General features: G+C 39.2%; 2 protein-coding genes across 2 annotated transcripts in view; one reads left to right on the top strand and one right to left on the bottom strand.

Moving 5' to 3' along the window:
- Positions 1–1,546, bottom strand: part of LOC116568201 — a 29,781-nt gene extending 28,235 nt beyond the window's left edge. The window contains exon 1 of the mRNA XM_032303728.1: positions 1,496–1,546. Within this exon, the coding sequence (XP_032159619.1) occupies positions 1,496–1,546 (51 nt within the window). The remainder of the gene's footprint in view (positions 1–1,495) is intronic.
- The window catches only part of ALG6 (ALG6 alpha-1,3-glucosyltransferase), a 66,044-nt gene that overhangs the window by 2,048 nt on the left and 41,783 nt on the right, over positions 1–22,213 (top strand). Inside the window, exon 2 of the mRNA XM_032361466.1 lies at positions 2,374–2,644. Within this exon, the coding sequence (XP_032217357.1) occupies positions 2,563–2,644 (82 nt within the window). The 5' untranslated portion in view covers positions 2,374–2,562. The remainder of the gene's footprint in view (positions 1–2,373; positions 2,645–22,213) is intronic.

The following is a 22,213-nucleotide window of genomic DNA, read 5'->3' as shown; positions in this document are numbered from 1 at the left end:
TGTTGAACCTTTTTTTTTCCCCCAAAAAGATTTTACTTATTTGTCTGAGAGAGATTGAGTGCACAGCACAGGGAGTTGCAGGCAGAAGGAGAAGTAAGCCCCCCCACCGAGTAAGAAGCCTGAGGTGGGACTCAGTCCCAGGACACTGCGATCATGACCTAAGCTGCAGGCAGATGCTTAACCCACTGAGCCACTGAAGTTTTCCTGTTTTTATGTTGGTTTGTTTGTTTTTTAAGTTTTACTTTAAGAATCTGTATACCCAACTTGGGGCTTGAACTCACAACCCTGAGATCAAGAGTCACAAACTCCACCAGCTGAGTCAGCCAAAAGCCCCTAGTGTATAGCTTTTTTTTTTCTTCTTTTTTTGGGGGTGTGGGGAGAGAGCAGAGGGAGAGGAAGATGCAGACTCCACACCCAGCAGGAAGCCTGATGTGGGGTTTGATCCCAGGACCCTGGGATCATGACCTGAGCCCAAGCAGGGGCCTAACCTACTGAGCCACCCAGGTGTGCCACAATGATTGAATTTTAATTTTTCCTCTTACCTTGCCTCTGTGATGAAAGTTCTAGTGAATAGTAAGATGATAAAAAATGGATGTGGTATGAGGGAGGAAGTGGAATTTATACAATCTAAATGTGACTAATATATTTACGTATACTTATTTACTGCTTTGAGTCATACTACCTAATTGGGATGCTAGACTTCATTAGTTCTAGAGTTGATTCTTGCTATATTTATTTGTTTTGTTTTTTAAAAATTTTATTCATTTATTCATGAGAGGCAGAGGGAGAGGGAGAAGCTCTCAGGGAGTCTGATGAGGGTCTAGATTCCAGGACCCCCAGACCATGGACCTAAACCAAAGGCAGCCACTTAACCAGCTGAGCCACCCAGTTGCCCTGACCCTTGCTATATTTAAATAAGAAAATAATTTTTGTCACTATATTATATACCTGAAACTGTATGTTAACTGTACTGGAATTTAAAAACTTGGGGTGCCTGGGTGGCTCAGTCAGCTAAGCACCTGCCTGCAACTCTGGTCATGATCCCAGGGTCCTGGGAATAGAGGCCCACATCAGGTTCCCTGATCAGTGGGGAGCCTGCTTCTTTCTGTCACTCCCACATTTTGTGCCCTCTCATTCTCTCTCTGTTAAATAAATAAATAAAATCTTAAAAAAATAAAAACCTTAATAAAAGATAAATAAAATTAATATGTTTAATTACATTCTTAAAAAAATTTTTTTTAAAAGATTTTATTTATTTGTTTGACAGAGAGAAATCACAAGTAGGCAGAGAGGCAGGCAAAGAGAGAGAGGAGGAAGTAGGCTCCCCGCCAAGCAGAGAGCCCGATGCGGGGCTTGTTCCTAGGACCCTGAGATCATGACCTGAGCGGAAGGCAGAGGCTCAACCCACTGAGCCACCTAGGCGCCCCTTAAAAAATTTTTTTTGCCCAGTAGGTGGAATGTGCCAATTTTCACCTAGTTTTTTCAGTTGACTTACTGTATTTTTCTGATTACATCTAAAGCATATCCTGTGGTTAAAATGGCCCATTATTTCCCAGAGCTTTTTACTTTTAATGTATCCAACCCAAGAGAAAAACTGAAAGAAAAAAGAAACACGTAGATGGTTAATTACATTTTACTGCTTTCTCTCAAGAATTGGTGACATTGGGGCACCTGGGTGGTTCAGTTGGTTAAGCGCCTGCTTTCAGCTCAGGTCATGATCCTAGGGTCCTGGGATTGAGTCCTGAGTGGGGCTCCCTGCTCAGTGGGGAGCCTGCTTCTCCTTCTCTCTCTGCCTGCTGCTACCCTGTGTCAAATAAATAAGTAAATTCTTAAAGAAAAAATTGGGGTTATTATTTGATTCTAATAAAGGTTCATTCTCTAAGATGGAAAGATGGTGTGGTTAGTGAAAGTATATTTTGGAAGAAAAGAAGTAAAAGTCAAACTACATAAATTACCCTTTCTCAAACTAATAGAAAGGTAAAATTCCTCTTTCTCTCTGTACCAAAGATAAATTATCTCTTTGTTAACTTTTGTAGTTTTATTTTTACATGTAGGCAAACATGCTTTTGATGGAATTGACTCTTCAACTATATTTATCTGTTCTTTTTCTTCATTCAGGACTATTCCTTTGTAAGAAAGACCCTTACCACATCTTTAGATATACTGAGTCTCATTTAACAGGGAGAGCTACCTTTTAAGGTATATTTCCTAACTAGAGGTCTAGTGAATAAAGTACTTAAAACTACCCACTTTTCCTCCTTATCAACACACCTAATTCCCCATCTTCCTACTTGGTTTAATGGGTTCATTGTTTTATTGTGCTCAACTAACTCCTGGTCTTTTTTTCTTTCTTTTTTTTTTTTCCCCCTCCAGGCTACTTCTTCACAGACCGAAAAGTCCGTATTTAACTGGAAAGGAAGCATCACTTAAAAGTTCTCTCATACTCCTTATCCCAAAGAATTGATAACTTTTCTCCAATAAAGAAAAGAAGTGACTGACTACCAGTTAGAAGTATTCTGGCACTGGTCCCATTTTTTCCCTCCTTACATTTGTAGAAAAAATATGGAGAAATGGAACTTGATGGCAGTTGTGGTCCTACTAGGACTAACAGTACGGTGGACAGTTTCCCTTAATTCTTACTCAGGTAACTTATGCATCTTTACTGTAGAAGATGGACTTTGAATAGTTTCCTCCCTCTTCCCGTCCTCCTCCTCCTTCTTTTTTGTAATAGTTTATAGATACCTGCCTGGGACAGAGAAGAATTTGAGGCTTTATGGGTATGGTCAAGAAAATACACTTAAACATTGAATTCTGGTAAAAATAACAGTGTAAGAGCTTAATAGAGGCATAGAATTTATGACATGAGAAAACAAAAATGTATTCTAATGGGGAAAATGACAAGTTGAAAAATGATTACGTCTTAGGCATCGAAGAAAGAACTGAGGTAGTACTTCAAGATGGGAGTGGAATCAAAAGAGGCTATTGTTTGTTTGTTTGTTTAGGGTAGAGAAACCATGTTCCTAGACTGAAGGGAAGAGACCAGTGGAGACTTAAGACTGGGAACCATGTGAGAGAGAGGGAGGGAGAATTGATGGTATAGGTCCTGGATAGGGGATAGGATTGGATTTCACTGTGTGAGTATTTATTTAGCACTGCTCATGTCCCAGGCACTGTGCTAGGTGCTAACCTATATGAATGTCCAGTACTGAAATGGTCCACATTTTAGTAGGTAAGTGGTCACAGGACAATGTGATTATTATGACTAGAAGTATTTGTTAAGTACAAAGGTAATACAGAGAAGTGAATAATGAGGTTGCAGTAGAGAAAACTTTTCAGAGAAGTTGATGTTTGAGTTCAGGGTTTGACGGATGAGTCGGAATTTGCTAGGCAAATGAAATGGGGAACATGTACAAAAACATGGTAGAATGAGAACATGGTTTTAAGTAGTGAGTATTGGAGTTGCATAAAAAGAAGGAATAAAAAGGATGGGGAGGGAGAGCTCAAGATTTAGCTATACAGTTTGCTTGGCAAATAACTTGTGTTTTAGAAAAATAACTTTGTATTGAAAGGGTTGTAGGAAGCAGGTTATTGGTAAAGAGACAAATGACACAATCATAATAATTTAAGTATGAGTACTATTTTAAGTATTTGTCATATGCTAGACACTGAGCATTTTCTTTTACTTACAATGACTACTGAAAAAAGATATTGTCTATAATTTACAAATGGAAAAAGAGACAACTGATAAATGACTCAAATTCAAATATAGTTGTATTTTATTCCAAAAGGAGTGCTTTTAGGACACTACTCTGGCTTCTGAGAGAGAAGTCAAACTAAGCCAGCTAAAAGATGGATAAATGAATTTGAGGAATAGTGAGGAAGTAAAATCACTTGGATACAGCAGTAGACTTGGGTTCAAATTATAGTTTTTTTGCTTGTTAGCTGCCAGATCTTGGAGTAGTTAGTTAATCTCCATGAACCTTTTACAAAGGTACCATCTCTACAAAGTGTGGATATTAATACGTATTTTAACAGCATTGTGGGAATTACTTGAGATAATATGTATGAAACATACTTCCTTTTTTTTTTTTTTTTTTTTAATTTGACAGAGAGATCACAAGGAGGCAGAGAGGCAGAGGCAGGCAGGGAGAGAGGGGGGAAGCAGGTTCCCCACTGAGCAGAGAGCCCAACATGGGGCTTGATCCCAGGACCCTGAGATCATAACCTGAGCCAAGGGCAGAGGCTTAACCCACTGAGCCACCCAGGTGTCCCTATTTTCTTTTTTTGTTAAAAAGCATTTATTTTTAAAAAGATTTTATTTATCTGAGTGAAAGAGAGGGAGCACAAGCAGGGTTGGTAGGGCAGGGGACATGGGGAGAGAGAGAAGCAGACTTCTGCTGAGCAGGGAGCCCAATGTGGGGCTTGATCCCAAGACCCCAGGACCATGACCTGAGCTTAAGGCAGATGCTTAACCAACTGAGCCACCCAGGCACCCCAAGACTTTATTTATTGATAGAGAGAGGGAGAGACAGAGATAGGGAGAAAGCACAAGTTGGGAGGAGAGGGAGAAGCAGGCTCACTGCGCATGTACACTGTATCCCAGGATTCTCGAGATCAAGACCTGAGCTGAAGACAGACACTTAACTTACTGAACCACCCAGGTGCCCTATTTTTCTTTTTCTTTTGTTATTTTTTTAAGATTTTATTTATTTATTTGACAGAGATCACAAGTAGGCAGAGAGGCAGGCAGAGAGAAAGAGGGGGAAGCAGGCTCCCTGCTGAGCAGAGAACCCGATGTTGGTCTCGATTCCAGGACCCTGGGATCATGACTACCTGAGGTGAAGGCAGAGACTTTTTAACCCACTGAGCCACCCAGGCGCCCCACCTATTTTTCTTTTTAAAGATTATATTCACTCTTTGAGAGGGATTGAGAGCAGAAAAAGAGAGAATAAGTGGGGTGGGGAACAATAGAAGGAGAGAGAGAAGCAGGCTCTCTACTGATCTGGGAGCCCCATTCAGGGCTGGATCCCAGGATCCTGGGATCATGACCTGATCCAAAGGCTTAACTGACTGAGCCAACCAGATGCCCAGTGTGTTTTCTTTTCTAGTAGTATAGGAATATAATCAGCACAGTGATGGTTCACAACTATTTTCTTGTTTTATCCTTAAATCAGATCATTTAACCCCAGAATGTTTATTGAGTGTGTGCTGTGCAGCAAAAATATCTTACTGGTGATCATGTTTTTCAGACTGGCTTTCAGGGTGGCCAAGAATAATAATTTGTATCTTCCTGTGATACTGTGATTTATAAGAAATAATGTATTTGGTCTTTGTCCTCCTTCTGGCACAGAGCCTCTAAAAACCCTTGGGATTTTTTTTTTTTTTTAATATTTTATTTATTTATTTGAGAGAGAGACAGTGAGAGAGCATGAGCGAGGAGAAGGTCAGAGGGAGAAGCAGACTCCCCATGGAGCTGGGAGCCCGATGCGGGACTCGATCCCGGGACTCCGAGACCATGACCTGAGCCGAAGGCAGCCGTCCAACCAACTGAGCCACCCAGGCATCCCAACCCTTGGGATTTTCTAAGTGAAAGTGATAAAGTTGTCTTTTGTTAAGGTAATGCTGGCTTTTGGACCCACCTAAGGATGGGGTCTGGTTGCCCAGAAAACCAGATTATATCATTAGAGGGTTGGAACTTTCAGGCCTACCCTCTGATTTCCGGGAAGGGGAGAGAGGCCAGAGGTTGAATCAGTCACCAATGACTAATAATTTAATCTATCATGCTTTTGTAATAAAGCCTTCATAAAAACCCAAAAGTATGATCAGGTTGGTGAACACGTGGAGATTCAGATGGATTAGAAGCTCAGCACCCTTTCCCCACATCGTTGCCCTATGCATCTCTTCCATCTGGCTGTTCTGAGTTAAATCCTTTTTTAATAAACTGGTAGTCTAGTAAGTAAGTGTTTCTCTCAGTTCTGAGATCTGCTCTAGCAAATTAGTTGGACCAAGGAGGAGGTTGTGAGAACATCTAATCTATAGCCAGTCGGTCAGAAGTGCAGTTAATAATCTAGACTTGCTTTTGGCATTCAGAGTTGGAGGGGGTTGTTGGAACCTCCAACTGATCAGAATCTGGGCTTGTGACTTTGAGGGAGGGGGCAGTCTTGTAGTATTGCACCCATAACCTGTGGAATCTGATGGTATCTCTGTGCAGATAGAGGCAGAATTGAGTTGAATTGTAGGATATGGAGTTGGCATTAGAGCATTGCTTGTTGGATATGAGGGAAATCTCCCATCCCCACATTGTAATTGGATTCCTGAATCACCCTTTTACTTCTCTAGAGATATTCAGAGTCAGGTGGGTAGGACAGACTTGTAAATAGGTACTACATCAAAATATAGTGTGATATGAACCAAGTAGACTGGGGACACTAAAGACTTGTAATTCAGACAAGAAAGGCTTAGAGTATCACATTAACGATAACATGTTTGTTCTGAAAGAAGTGTGGGGAGGGTTTACTAGGTGGATAGTATTCCAGTGACAGGAAATAGCATGAACAAAGGCCAAGGGTTCTTTGTGGTATGTTGAGGATGTAAGTGTGACCGGAATACAGGGTGCATAATTAAGATGGAGCAGTAGGTGGGTGATGTAGGAATAAACGGGGCCGGACTGTAAGCTAAAGTAACATGTGAGGGTTTTTATCTATTGGGCAGTGGAGGTTTTTAAGTAGGGATTTACATGATCAGGTATGTTGCTTAAGAAGACAACTGTGGAGGCAGCATGGAGTTTGGAGTAGAACAAGGAGAGGCTGATGGTAGCAAGACTACACTGGCAGCATATATGTGCCATAGCCTGACTTCCATTTTTAATGCTTACTTGGAGTGTTGCTGCATAAAGCTGGTTGCAGTGGTCTAGGCCAGGGATGATGAGGCTTGTCTAAGTGACTAAATTTGAGAGCCATTGAGTAAAAATCAACAAAATGTAATGATGAATTGTAGGGATAAATAAGAAGGGGAAGAGTTTGACAGTCTGGTTTCTAGTTCAGAGATACTGAGACTTGAAAACAGAGCAGATTCAGTGGGGAAGGTAATGAATGAATTCCATTTTGAATCCGTTAAGGTTTGGGTGCATTTTAGTTGTATAAAGAAGGGTGAATTTGGAGACATGGAATTTGGCTGGGGGGTGCAAGAATGCATAAATTCCATCTTCAGCTGGTCACAGAGAACAACAGTCCAGGCCCTGGCTTCATACTTCAGTGCAGCTCTGTGATGAACAAGGCTGGGCCAACTGTAGGAATCCTTTTTTCTTGGCTAGAACCAAAGTAGGCAGGTCCTGTTTCACTGAGTTTCTCTCTAAGCTCACATTCAATCTGAGATCTTACAAAGAAAGTGCAAGAAACGAACCAGAAAACATTAGTGCCAATTCCTAGAGTAAATTTTATCTCTTGTCATCCATTCTAGCTTTTTTAGTATTGAAGCAGTTCCGTACTTCACAATGTTTCGTAGTGTTGAAACTTTTGCCACTCTGGAGTGTGTGAAATGATAATTTGTTGTGTTTTAATTTGAATTTCCTTCATTACTAAAAGCTTAAGCATATTTGTATCTTTACTGGCTATTTATATTTCCTTTCTAGGATATTTGCTGTGTCCTTTCTATATTTCTTTCTTTCTTTTTTTTTTTTTTAAAGATTTTATTTATTTATTTGACAGACAGAGATCACAAGTAGGGCAGAGAGACAGGCAGAGAGAGAGAGGAGAAAGCAGGCTCCCTGCTGAGCAGAGAGCCCGATGTGGGGCTCGATCCCAGGACCCTGGGATCATGACCTGAGCCGAAGGCAGAGGCTTTAACCCACTGAGCCACCCAAGTGCCCCATATTTCTATTTGATTTTTTTCTTTTATATTCTGTATTTTGGGTTTTTTTCTTAAGTAGTCTATATTCTGGAAGCTAACCTTTGTACAATCATAAATATCTTCTCCCAGTTTATAGGTTATCTTTTCATACCTTAAGGTGTCTTTTTTTAAAGTTGTATGTATGTATGTAATCTCTGTACCCTATGTGGGGCTTGAACTTGAGACCCTGAGATGAAGAGTTGCATGCTTTTCCACTGAGCCAGCCAGGAGCCCCACATCTTAAAGTGTCTTGATGAACAGGATAAAATAGTGAGATTTATAAATCTTTATTAATGATTTGTGTTTTTTGTATCTTTAAGACATTCTTCCCTACTCCAAGTTACAAAGGTATTTTCCTAAGATTTTCTAAAAGTTTTTTTTTAAGATTTTATTTATTTATTTGACAGACAAGAGATCACAAGTAGGCAGAGAGGCAGGCAGAGAGAGAGGAGGAAGCAGGCTCCCTGCTGAACAGAGAGCCCAATGTGGGGCTCGATTCCAGGACCTTGGGATCATGATCTGACCTGAAGGCAGAGGCTTTAGCCCACTGAGCCACCCAGGTGCCCCCAAGATTTTCTAAAAGTTTTAAGATTTGTCTCTCCTAATTAAGTCGTCCTCCTCCTCCTCCTCCTCCTTCTTCTTCTTCTTCTTCTTCTTCTTTTTTAAGATATTTTATTTATTTGTCAGAGAGAGAGAGCACGCACAAGTAGGCAGAGTAGCAGGCAGAGGCAGAGAGAGAAGCAGGCTCCTTGCCAAGCTAGGAACCTGGTGCAGGACTCCATCCCAAGACCCTGGGATCATGACCTGAGCCGAAGGCAGCAGCTTAACCGACTGAGCCACCCAGGCATCCCACTTAAGTCTTCTTAAAATTGAATTTTATATATAACATGTGAGATAGGCATTTATTTTAAAATTTTTTCACATAGGTAATCAGTTCTTTAAACCCTTTTATCAAATATTGTATTTCCCCCCACTAATGTGCATTATCAGCTCTGTCTCAGGTTTTCATATATGCATGGTTCTATTTCTGATTGTTCATTCTGATCACTTGGTCCACTACTGCTGTATCTTATTATAATTTTGTAATAAGGCTTGATATATTGTAAGGCACATTCTCCCACCTGATAATTTCTACTTCAGGAGTTAGCTGTTTTGGGCTTTGCTCATTCATATTACAGTAGGCAGAATTTCTAAAATGGTCCCCCAAAGATGTCCTGCCCTATTCCCCAGGACTGTGAAAATGGTAACCCACTCAAGAGTGATTGTTAGGTTCTGTGACACAGTTGACTTTAAAATAGGGAGATTGCGTTGGATTATCCAGGGTTGCTCAGTGCCTTTAGAAACAGAACTTTCTTTAGCTGGCAGCAGAAAGGGACTCCAGAGAGATTCATAACGTAAGGGTTGCTGGTTCGACAGTTGGAAGGGCCATGTCTGGAGGAACGCAAGTGGCCTCTGGCTGCAGATGGAGAATAGCCCCCAGCTGACCGTCAGTAGCAGCAAAGCATTGGATTGTGCCAGTCATCTGAACGAGCTTGGAAGTAGATTCTTCCCTGAGCCTCCAGTTGAGAGTTCAGATTGGTTGACTTCTTATTTTGGCCTTGTGAGACCCTGAGCAAAGATTCAAGTTAAACCCATTCCGACTTTTGACCTACAGAATTGTGAGATGTTTTAAGTTACTAAATTTGTAATAATTGTTATGTAGCAATAGAAAGCTAATATACAGATATATGACTTTAATTTATTTATTAAAAGATTTTTATTTATTTCAGACAGAGTGCACATTCGCGAGAGCATGAGTGGGGTGGGGAGGGAGAAGCAGACTCCCTGCTGAGCAGGAGTCTGATCTGGGGCTTGATCCCAGGACCGTGGAATCACGACCTGAGCTGAAGGCAGATGCTTAATTGACTCTGCCTTTAATAAAAATCAGATTGTCAAAGTCCAATGAAAAACCCTAATGGCATTTTTTTTTAAAGATTTTATTTATTTATTTGACAGAGATCACAAGTAGGCAGAGAGGCAGGCAGAGTGAGAGAGGGAAGCGGGCTCCCCGCTGAGCAGAGAGCCCGATGTGGGGCTCGATCCCAGGACCCTGAGATCATGACCCGAGCCGAAAGCAGAGGCTTAACCCACTGAGCCACCCAGGCACCCCAACCCTATTGGCATTTTGAGTGGAATTACATTAGGGGAGAATTGGCAATCATTATTACACTGGGACTTTTTTTTTTTTTAAGATTTTAAAAATTTATTCATTAGAGAGAGAGGGAGGAGAAACCAAGTGAGACCATGAGCAGTGGGGAGGGGCAGAGGGAGAGGGAGAAGCAAACTCTCTGCTGAACGAGGTGCCTGATTCAAGCCTCCGTCCCAGGACCCAGGATCATGACCTGATCTGAAGGCAGATGCTTAACCAACTGAACCACCCAGGTGCCCCCACACTGGGACTTCTAATTCACTAAGATTGTAGGGTTTTTTTTCTCCCTTAATATTTAAGTCGTCTTCTTTTTTTTTTTTTTTTTCAATTATTTTAGAGAGAGTGCGAGAGTGAGCACAGGTTGCGGGGGGCATGAGGAGAGGCAGAGGCGGAGAGTGAGAGGGAAACTCAAGCAGACTCTGTGCTGAGCGAGGAGCCCAATGCAAGGCTCAATCTCATGACCTTGAGATCATGACCTGAGCCTAAATAAAGAGTTAGTTGCTTAACTGACTGTGCCACTCAGGTGCCCCTGTTTAAGTCTTCTTTTCTACATGAAAGTCTTATATATCCTTTATTAGATGTATTTCTACCTGTCTTACATATTTTTCCCTTTTTCCCTCATTGTTATAGATGGTATCTTTTAAAAATTGTTTATCTTTCTTCTTTTTTTTTTTTTTTTTTAAAGATTTATTTATTTTAGAGCGATAGGTGGGGGGTGTGGGAGGGGTAGAGAGAGAGAGGAAGAGAAAGAATCTCAAGCAGATTCCCAGTTGAGTGTAGAGCCTGATGCAGGGTTCAGTCTCATGACCCTGATCCTACCTGATCCAAAATCAGTAATCAGATGCTCAACTTACTGAGCCATCCAGGTGCCCCTAAAAAATTATTTTTCTAAGTGCTTTTTGCTGAGGGGTACCTGGCTGGCTCAGTCGGGGGAGCATGTGATTCTTGGAGTTGTGAGTTCCAGTCCCATGTTGGCTGTAGAGATTACTTTAAAAAAAGTGCATGTTGCTAAGGTATGAAAATGAAGTTGACTTTTTATATTTGGCAACCTTTCTAAACTCTTATAATTCTAAGAATCTGAAGGATCTTGTGGATTTTCTTCATTTAAAAAAAAAATCCATGAATAATGAATAACAGTTTTATTTCTTATCACTATCTTTGTCTTTTTGTTGCTAAGACCTTATTACAGTGTTGAATAGTGATTTGAAGTAGTGGGGGGTTAGCAGAGGGAGAGAGAGAAGCAGGCACCCTGCTGAGCAGGGAGCCCAACGTGGTGCTCTGTCCCAAGACCCTGAGATCACGACCTAAGCTGAAGGCAGGTGGTTAACTGACTGAGTCACCCAGGTGCCCCACAAGTAATATTTTCTATGTTTTTTTTTTTTTAAGATTTTATTTTATTTCTTTTAAAGATTTTATTCATGAGAGAGAGGCAGATCACAAGCAGAGGGACACAGATCACATGCAGGGCTTGATCCCAGGACCCTGGGATCTTGACCTGAGGTGAAGGCAGATGCATAACCAACTGAGCCACCGGAGTATCCCTCTGTGTTCTATTGCGATTATTCTTTGACTCATGAATTATTTAGAAGCATATTTAAAAATTTTTCAATTATTTAGGCTTTAAAAATGGTTTTTTGATATTTTTAAAATTGCATTGTAGAAGAGAATCTTACGGGGCTCCTGGATTGCTCAGTGGGTTAAAGCCTCTGCCTTTGGCTCGTGTCATGGATCCCAGGGTCCTGGGATCAAGCCCCGCTTTGGGCTCTCTGCTTGGCGGGGAGCCTGCCTCCCTGTCTCTCTCTGCCTGCCTCTCTGCCTACTTGTGATCTCTGTCTGTCAAATAAATAAATAAAATCTTTAAAAAAAAAAAAAAGAGAGAGAGAATCTTACTCTCCGGTACATATTCTTTTTTTTTTTTAAGACTATTTATTTATTTGACAGAGAGATCACAAGTAGGCAGAGGCAGAGAGGGAGAGAGGGGGCAGCAGGCTCCCTGCTCAGCAGGGGGCCTGATGTGGGGCTCGATCCCAGGACCTGAGATCATGACCTGAGCTGAAGGCAGAGGCTTAACCCACTGAGTCACCCAGGCACCCCTCTGGTACATATTCTTTGAAGTGTATTGAGACTTGACATACTATGTGATCAGTTTTTGTGAATGTTCTGTTTGTGCTTAAAAAATGGGTGGCTCAGTGGGTTAAAGCCTCTGCCTTCGGCTCAGGTCATGATCCCAGGGTCCTGGGATCGAGCCCCACATCGGGCTTTCTGCTCAGCAGGGAGCCTGCTTCTTCCTCTCTCTGCCTGCTTCTCTGCCTACCGGTGATTTCTGTCTATCAAATAAATAAATAAATCTTTAAAAAAAAATACATGTCCTCCAGTTTAATATTCTGCATGTATCCATTAACTCCATATTATTATTTTGATGTTAATTTTTAATATCCTCACTGAGTTTTGCCCAATTAAACTACCAGTTGAGAGAACTACAATTTCTCTTTGTGGTTTTGTCAATTTTTGTTTGTATATTTTGTATCTATATTATTAGGTGATGTTGAATTCTTTTCCTTGGGACTTGAATTTCATGACATTACTGTTGTGTCCCTGTTTATTTACAGTAATGCTATTATCTTAAAGTCCATTTCCTCTGAAATTAATAAACTTTACTAGTTTTCTTTAGGTTAATTTTTGCTTAATAAATCTTTTTCTATCCTTTTACTCTTTGTCTTTCAGTCCCTGTGACTTGGACCTGACAAATGAGTTCCCCATCCTAATTCCACTTTCTCCTGATGGTTTTTAAAAGTTATGGTTTATTTTATTCTTTCACAGTATGGTGTGGAGATTTTCATATACCTATATAACTTAACAATCTAAAATTAATATTTATATTTTCTTTCTGAACAATGCAGGGGCCATGAAATGCTTAAACTCTAGTTAAAATTTCCCCCTGCTATTAAAATATTATTGCGTAAGATTTTAGACATTAATAACTGTTTTATAAAATTAGTATTTACTTAGATTTACCCTCACGTTTATCATTTGTGCTTAACCTTCCTTTTTACATATTGCATCTTCTTTTGAGATAATTGTTTTTCTTCCTGAAGTACGTTTTTGGGAGTTTGTTTTGTTTTTGTTTTTGTTTTTTAATTGGATTATTTTTAAAATTTAAATTCGGCTAATTTTTTTTCCCATTTTTTCCAATTTTTGGTGGGAGGAGTAATAACCTTTTTCTTTTTTTAAGATTTTATTTATTTGTTTGAGATAGAATGAGAGTGAGAGAGAGAAAGAGCACAAGCATGGGGAGCAGCAGGCAAAGGGAGAAGCAGACTCCCTGGCAAGTGGGGAGCCCAGTGTGGGGCTCGATCCTAGGACTCTGGGATCATGACCTAAGCGAAAGGCAGATGCCCAACCGACTGAGGCACTCAGGCGACCCTAAAGTCAGCTAATTAACATATAATGTATTATTTGTTTCAGGGGTACAGGTTTGTGATTCATCAGTCTTACATAATATCCAGTGCTCATTACAACATACCGTCCCCAAAGTCCATCACCCATTTACCCCATATCCACACCCCCTTCCCTCCAGCAACCTTCAGTTTGCTTCCTAACACTAAGAGTCCCTTATGGTTTGTCTCCCTCTTAGGTTTCATCTTTCTTCATTTTTACCTCTCTTCTCCTATGATCCTCTGCCTTGTTTCTTAAATCCACATATCAGTGAGATCATATGATACTGTTTTCCTCTTGATTGATTTATTTTGCATGGCATAATGTTTTTGTTTTTGTTTCTGTTTTTTTAAGTAGGCTCCACACCCAGCACTTAGCCCAATGTGGGGCTTGAACTCATAACCATGAGATTAAGACCTAACCAAGATCAAGAGTTGGACACTCAACTGACTAAGCCACTCAAGCATCCCAAATCTTTGGGAGGTTTTAATTTTTTTTTTTTTTTTCCAATTAGAAAACAGTTATTTTAAGTAGGCTCAGTTCCCATTGTGGGACTTGGACCCTGAGATGCTCTACTGACGGAGCCAAACTAGCACCCCCAGGAGTTCTTTTAGTGAGAGGCTTTTGGTGGCGTAGTTTTTATCTGAAAATGCCTTTATTTTGCTCTAGGTCCTAACATTTTACTGGGTTTGGAATTCTGTGTTGATAATTATTTGCTCTTAGTATTTTGAAAATCTCATTTCATTGTCTTTTAGTTTCTGTTGCTATGTTCAGACCATCAGCTGTCTTTTCAGTTGTTATTTCTTTGTAGGTAATTTGTCTTTTCTCTCTTGCTGCAGTATTACTGTGATGTATCAAAGTGTGAGTATTAAAAAATTTATCCTCAGGATTTCCTGGGATTTCTGACTCTAATGAATGGTAACCTTCTGTCTGTTCTTGAAACTGTTCAGCTAGTCTCCTCTCATTCTGTTTCCTCTTCGTAAAACTCTGGTTAGATATATGTTAGCTCTTTGGTCTTTTATTAATTCACCACATATGTGTAGGGTACTCATGCCAAAGGCAGGTGATATAGCAGAAAATAAAATAGACAACAATCTCTTCATCTCATTGAGTTTATATTTTCAGTTCTCTCTTCAAGTATTGTATCTCCCTCATTTCTGCTTTCCTTGTGTAACTCTTATTAGATGTAAGTTGGTTTCTTTCATCCTATCTTCTGTGTCTCATAATCTCATATATTTTCCATCTCAGTTTCTTCAAACTGCTTTTTAAAAAAATAATCACCAGATCTATCTTCCTTTTTGTTACTTTTCTTTGTAGTTGTGTTTAATTTGTTTTTTTATTTTTTATTTTTTTATTTTTATTTTTTTTTAAGATTTTATTTATTTATTTGACAGAGAGAAATCACAAGTAGATGGAGAGGCAGGCAGAGAGAGAGAGGGAAGCAGGCTCCCTGCTGAGCAGAGAGCCCGATGCGGGACTCGATCCCAGAACCCTGAGATCATGACCTGAGCCGAAGGCAGCAGCTTAACCCACTGAGCCACCCAGGCGCCCTTATTTTTTATTTTTAAAACTATTTTATTTATTTATTTGTCAGAGAGAGAGAGAGAGAGAGTGCGAGCGCGCACAAGCGGACAGAGTGGCAGGCAGAGGCCAAGAGAGAAGCTGGCTCCCTGCTGAGCAAGGAGCCTGATGTTGGACTCAATCCTAGGTCCCTGGGATCAAGACCTGAGCTTTTTTTATTTCCTAAACTTCTGTTTGTTTCCTTTCCTTTCCTTTCTGAGTTTAGTTTTTACAATTTTAGTACTGTATTTTTTTTTATTTTCTAAACTTCTGTTTGTTTCTTTCCTTTGTTTGTTTGATGTTTGTTTCCAAATCATCTTCATTTCTGATTGTCTCTTATTCCTTCAACATATTCTCAGTGTCATCTTTTATATCTTTAAGCATATTAGCCATACTTATTTTATATTCCTTTTCAGAGAATACTAATACCTGCAGTTTAATTTCCTGGTTTGTTGGTTCTATGGACTCTAGCTCATGTTATTTTGTTTCAGGGTTTAGTGATTTTTTTAAAACTTGCAAGCTCAAGTTACTTGGAACTTTTACCTGTGAGAAATTTTTGAGGACCAAGTTTATTGTGTATTTCTCCACAGAGGATTTAGGTTGCCTCTTGCTGGCACTTTGGACATATTAAAAGTCAAACTAAATTCTCATTTTAAGGTTTCTTTGGCTGTAATTCTTGGTGTGAATTCAGGCCCCACACTGGGTGAATGCAGGATAATGTTAGGAATTTTCAGGAGACTTTTTTTTTTTTCCCTGTACTACCAGGAGCCAAGGCAGAGATAAATATTGCCTTCACCATTTCCCCAAAGGCGTTGTTACTTTGTTATCTTAGTAGATGGTTCTCCGACACTGAAGTTTTTATCTGTGAATTAAAACTTTAGAATTAAAAATGTAGAATTTGAATATTATTCAAATTCTAGGCTATACCTCTTTCTTCATTGTATAGAACTTCGATAGCCAGGCCATAGGCCACAGAAAGTCATTGGGTAACCTCAGGACAAATGGTTACTTGTCTGGATCTTAAACTTATTTTGTAATTTTTGGCTCCTAAGGAATTCTCTTGTTTTGATGCTAATTTAGCCATTACTCCTTTCCCCCACCTCCATTGGAGGTGTTTTTCTGGCCTTTTAAGTCTGCCTTGTTGCTGAAAACTGGCCTCATCTATTTCTTTAAAAGCTCCACAGGTTACTCTGAACTTTATAAAATGGTGATACAGGTAATGGTTAAAGCCACAGGGTTGGGGGCATTTATACTGCAAGAAGAAAACAGATTGAACCACTGGTCACTTCACAGAGAAGGGAAATGATTAAAGGAGGCTGAGAAGAAACCATGAGGAGGGAGGATTAGAGCCAGGAAATTAGAGAAATTTAAGAAATAATGACTGGCTATAGTGGCAAGTTCTAGACTGCTAAGTAGGGTGAAAATTAAGAATAGACCAAAGATTTCTAAGGAGGCCACTGTGAGCCTTTTAATTATCAGACTGTAATGAATTGAGGACTAAATGGGATAATTCCCATTTAGAGGAGTTAAGAGGGCAGAGCGACTCTTAGAAGTTTGTGAATTGAAGGAAGGAGTTAGTTTGGTAACAGGAATGGGGTAAGGAGGTCAGGAAGAAAAGACCTGTTCAAAGTTAACTTTTAGGGGTGTCTTGGCTCAGTGGATTAAGCCTCTGCCTTCGGCTCATGTCATGATCCCAGGGTTCTGGGGTCCAGCCCCACATCAGGCTCCCTGCTTGGCGGGGAGTCTGCTGCTCCCTCTCTCTCAGCCCCTTCCCCCCTACTTGTGTGCGTGCGCTCTCTCTCTCAAATAAATAAATACAATATATTTTTTTAAAAAGTTAACTTTTAACTGGGTGGCTCAGTTAAGTGTCTGCCTTCGACTCATGTCCTGATCCCAAGGTGCTGGGCTCGAGCCCAATATTGGGCTCCCTGTTCTGTGGGGAAGCTGCTTCTCCCTCTCTGCTTGCTGCTCTGCCTACTTGTGCTCTCTTTCTCTGTCAAGTAAATAAAATGTTAAAAAAAAAAAAAAGTTAAAATATGTAATTTACGGTTACCTTTGCTTTCAGCCTATAACTGGTCTATTGAATGGTCCTCTCCTTTTCTTCCTTCAGCACTATTTCATTCCTGATCATTATATTCTTACAATTTTCCTTTAGTTCTAATTTTGACAGATATATTATTTTCTTTGAACTTTTCATGTTGAGATGAAGTAGAAAAGAACTAAAGGTATAGAATAGAATAACAGAATTTAAGAAATCACACTACTTCAGTATTACTAGCATATTAACCAAATGCTTAATGGGAACTGAATAGAGGACAAGCGTATATATACTTTTCTGTCCTTGTGGTTTACATTATATATTCTAACATTTCTCTCCTAAAGTCTGAGTTTATTTAGTTACTTACTTTATCCGGAAAACTGGATGCCGGCTTATTTTAAACTTCACTTTGAATGTCCCATAAGAAAGTCGACGTAACAAGATTACTTTGGATTATAGGAAAGTATTCTTATTGTATAGTAGTAGAATATTCGTATACATCTTTTACAGGTGGTTATTATGTGTTTTTGTCATTTTTCAGAAGAGAAGAATAAAGTGCTAAGCACTAAGAAAAACTGTGATTCTGTTAGAGTTCTTAACCCCATCATAAAAAGTACAGCATCTTTAGCACTCGTCAAAAAACCTTCTATATCATAGGATGCTGGGAGAATTAAAGAATTGAGTATTAGATCTGTGATTGTGCTGAGATTTTTTTCTTTTAATTAAAATACTTTTTTGGGGGGCGCCTGGGTGGCTCAGTGTGTTAAGCCTCTGCCTTCGGCTCAGGTCATGATCCCAGGGTCCTGGGATTGAGCCCCACATGGGACTCTGCTCAGCAGGGAGCCTGCTTCCCCCTCTCTCTCTGTGCCTGCCTCTCTGCCTACTTGTGATCTCTGTCTGTCAAATAAATAAATAAAATCTTAAAAAAAAATACTTTTTTTGTTATCATAATTTCTTTTTAACATGCTTATTTTAGTTTGCTTTTCATTTATCTTGTTTTAAGATTGTAATTAAGAAGCACTCAAGTGAGGAAGCTCAGGTTAGCTTGCTTCATGTTAATCCATTATTCTTTGGAAATGCATATATTGTTTAGGCAAACTACTTATGTGTATTGTAATTTAAATTTTTCTAAAATGTATATGCCTTACAATGTTTACATTATACCCCTTACTTAAGTGCTGCTTATGTGATTGATTTTTATAGACCTAAAAATATTGAATAAATATTGCTTGTTACTTTTATTTATTTAATTAAAAAAGGATTTTATTTATTTGAGACATGGGGGAGAGAGAGTGAGTGTGGACTTGCTAGCAGGAGCAGAGGAAGGGAGAAGCAAACTCTTTGGTGAGCAGGGAGCGTGACCTGGGGACCTGGGCCTTGATCCTAGGACCCTGGGATCATGACTAGACCCAAAAGCAGACACTTAACTGACTGAACAATGCAGGCACCCCTGCTTGTTACTTTTATTTATTTATTTTTTCGATTTTTCAATTTGTGTAAAAAGATTTATTTTATTTATTTATTTATTTATTTATTTGACAGAGAGATTACATGTAAGCAGAGAGGCAGGCAGAGAGAGAGAGGAGGAAGCAGGCTCCCTGTTGAGCAGAGAGCCCGATGTGGGACTCGATCCCAGGACTCTGGGATCACGACCTGAGCCGAAGGTAGCGGCCTAACCCACTGATCCACCCAGGCGCCCTGTAAAAAGATTTTATTTATTTATTTGACAGATATCACAAGTAGACAGAGAGGCAGGCAGAGAGAGAGGGGAGGGGAAGTAGGCTCCCCACCGAGCAGAGAGCCCGATACGGGGCTCAATCCCAGGACCCCTGGATCATGACCTGAGCCGAAGTCGTAGGCCTTAACCCACTGAGCCACCCAGGTGCCCTTGATTTTTACTTTGATTTATTTATTTATTTATTTAAAAGATTTTATTTATTTATTTGACAGAGATCACAAGTAGGCAGAGAAGTAGGTAGAGAGATAGGAGGAAGCAGGCTCCCTGCTGAGCAGAGAGCCCGATGCGGGGCTTGATCCCAGGACCCTGGGATCATGACCGGAGCCGAAGGCAGAGGCTTCAATCCACTGAGCCACCCAAGCACCTCTGATTGTTACTTTTAAATAATCTTTGGGGAGGAAATAAATTCTTTTTTGAGGGGGGATTATTTATGTTTTAGTAATCTCTACACCCATTATGGAGCTTGAACTCATGGCCCTGAGATGAATAGTCACATGCTTCACCAACTGAGCCAGCCAGGAACCCCAGGGCAGAAACAAATTCTGATTTTAGTACTGATCATTTCTTATATCTTGTAGAGATTCACAGTTCCTTTATAATTGATCCAAAGTGTTACCAGTGTTTTTGAGCAAATAGCAACACTTGAACCAAGGAAAGTTATTTTATTCTAGTTTTCTTTTTCCAAAAGTTGTATTGGCTGTTTAGGAGGGATAAGCCCACAGAGAATCTTTTTTTTTTTTTTTTTTTTAACATATCAATCATTGTTAAAATATAACTGTATTCTGTTTAATTAATCAGTTTTGGGGTACCTGGTTGGCTCAGTTGGTTAGGCATTCAACTCTTGGTTTTGGCTCAGGTCATGATCTCAGGGTCATGGGATCAGGCTCCATACTCAGTGGGGAGTCTGCTTGAAGATTCTCTCCTTCTCCCTCTACCCCTTCCCTCACTCATGTGCTCTCCCTCTGTCTCTCTTTACCTCAAATAAATAAGTACATCTAAAAAAAAAAAAAAGGAGAAAGAAATGTTTATTTTATTGGTTAATGTCTCTCAAGTTACCCATTGCTATTTATAATGTTTCTTCTTACTCACCAAGAACATATAGAAGGGGGATTTTGTTCTGGAAAATTTTAGCCAAATTTTCTTTTCTTAGAATGTTTAAAATTTAAATGTAAAGACAGGATGTATTGTTATCGAAGAAAGTACTTATTTTTTAAGTGATAGCATAATTCTGAATAATTCAATGGTTGATAAAATGAACATCTAAGTGCTGCTTAAGCCCATTTACCTGAGAACAAGACAAAATTGAAACTCTGCAAATATACATTAATGTGTTTTCTTTATGTAATTCTGAATTTTATGTAAATGAATTTGTAGAATTAATCACTGTGGAACAAATCCTTTTTGTCCTTCTCAGGTGAAGCTCCCATAGGTACAGTTGGGTTGTCCTTCTGGGTTGCTTTAAGGGCACTTTAGCAGTTTTAAAAACTTAAGTACTAATTTCATAGCCAGTGTCAGCTGGATTTATTGAAGTAGGTCAGACTCTAGATAGAAACTTGTTTCTCAACCCTAAAGAGAGTCATTATCCATTCTTCTATTTGTTAGAGAATGGTAATAAATTCTTCTACATTGACCACACATCTAGAGCAATTTCAAAAAAATCTAGATAGTTGGATCTTTTTCAGGTGTAGAAAATTACCTAAGATCCTCTCTGACTTTTATTATCCCAGTGGAACTAAACAACCAAATAAAAACTAAACAAACAAAAAATAGAAATCAACTCCTCCTCCCACAAAAGAAGCCATAGACAATGGTTGTATTGCTTAAAAAGAAACACACAGTCCTGTAGTGTAAAATTGCAGTTTATTAGGGATATATTTTTCCTTTTCAAAAAATACAGGTTATTCTCCCTCTCCTGTTCGGTTAATTAAGTTTTTAATGAAAGTATGTACACAGTACTATGTTTCCGTTGAACTCTGGAAAATCATGTTCTCTTGTTCATGGAAACTAAAATTCTTACTTGGGTAGCAATTAGGAAATAGTATAGTCACGTGACAAAATGTGTGATACTAAAAATATTATGCGAATAATCAGGAGGTGTCTGGGTGACTCAGTTAATTAAGCATCTGATTTTGGCTCTGATCAAATCACAGTGTCCTGGAATTAAGTCCCATGCTGAACTTTATGTTCAGAGGGAAGCCTGCTTCTCCCTCTCTCTTTGTCCCTATCCCTCAAATTAAAAAAATTTTAAAAAAAATTAAATTTTTTTAAAAAATTAAAATTAAAAAATTAAATTAATTAAAAATTTAATTAAAATTAATTAAAAAATCAACAAACCATGTGTTTTAAATTTATAAGGAAGGTTTCATGGAGAATTTGGAATTCAGGTGATTCTTAAAGATTGGATATGAGTTGATGAAAGGGATATATGAATAGGGAGTAAGCAGCATGAACAGAGGCTTGGAGTTTTAAAGTCTCTGACAATAACTCAAGATGTTTTGGGCAAGAACCACTAAATGGGCATTGTATTAGAATAGTCAGCATAATTTGGTCTGCCATCACAAATTGCTTAATGTTGCACATATGGTAAGTGGAAAATCAGACTCAAAATTTCAAATCTTTTCATCTTCAAATCCTTGCTCTATCACTCTGATTGTATCAGTATTCTTGCTTCAGCATCATTCACTGAGAGTCTGGCAGTTTGCCTTTGTATCTGAGAACACAGAAGTGGAAAAGATACGGTATTTTTTGAGATTTTGAGGTGTGTGTATGTATATATGTGTATATTCTTGTGTCTGTGTACTGTAGGTAATTGCTTGTGATAGTCACTCTGTGTTTTGGAGATGTTAATCTGCTTTTCCCACGATCATCTCAACAGTGGGGATATCTCCTTGTGAAGATGCTAGTCATTAAAGAATGTTGGTATAATATAGTCATTACATGCAAAAGCCCCTATTTAATGTAGTGTTCCAAAGCTGGAGAAAATCTGGGTTGGATTTGAGTCAGAGGTAATATATCATTCTCCAAGGTGGCATTAATTAATAACTAATAGATTATTGAGTACATTTGAGTGTGATTTTCAGTTGCTGATTTAAAAACTGTATGTGTCTGGGCTTCTCACAATTTTGTAGTTACCTGCTATTTAAATAGTAGATGTTTGCTATTTACTAAATGGAATTACCTTTATATCTTTAACATGACTTAGGGTTAATAAGCTACTTAACCAAGTTGTGAGCAATATAAAGTAGGATTTAAAAGCATGCATTATGGAGCCAGTTTGCTTGGGTTCAAATCCAGACCCTGCTACTTGATGCAGGGGTAAACTGCCTGTTTTTTCAGCTGTAGAATGGGGATAATAATAATACTTACT

This window comes from Mustela erminea, chromosome 10, assembly GCF_009829155.1.
Source record: "Mustela erminea isolate mMusErm1 chromosome 10, mMusErm1.Pri, whole genome shotgun sequence".
Classification (NCBI taxonomy): domain Eukaryota; kingdom Metazoa; phylum Chordata; class Mammalia; order Carnivora; family Mustelidae; genus Mustela; species Mustela erminea.
Note: the sequence above shows the minus strand (reverse complement) of the source record. Positions and strands in the feature narration are given on the sequence as shown.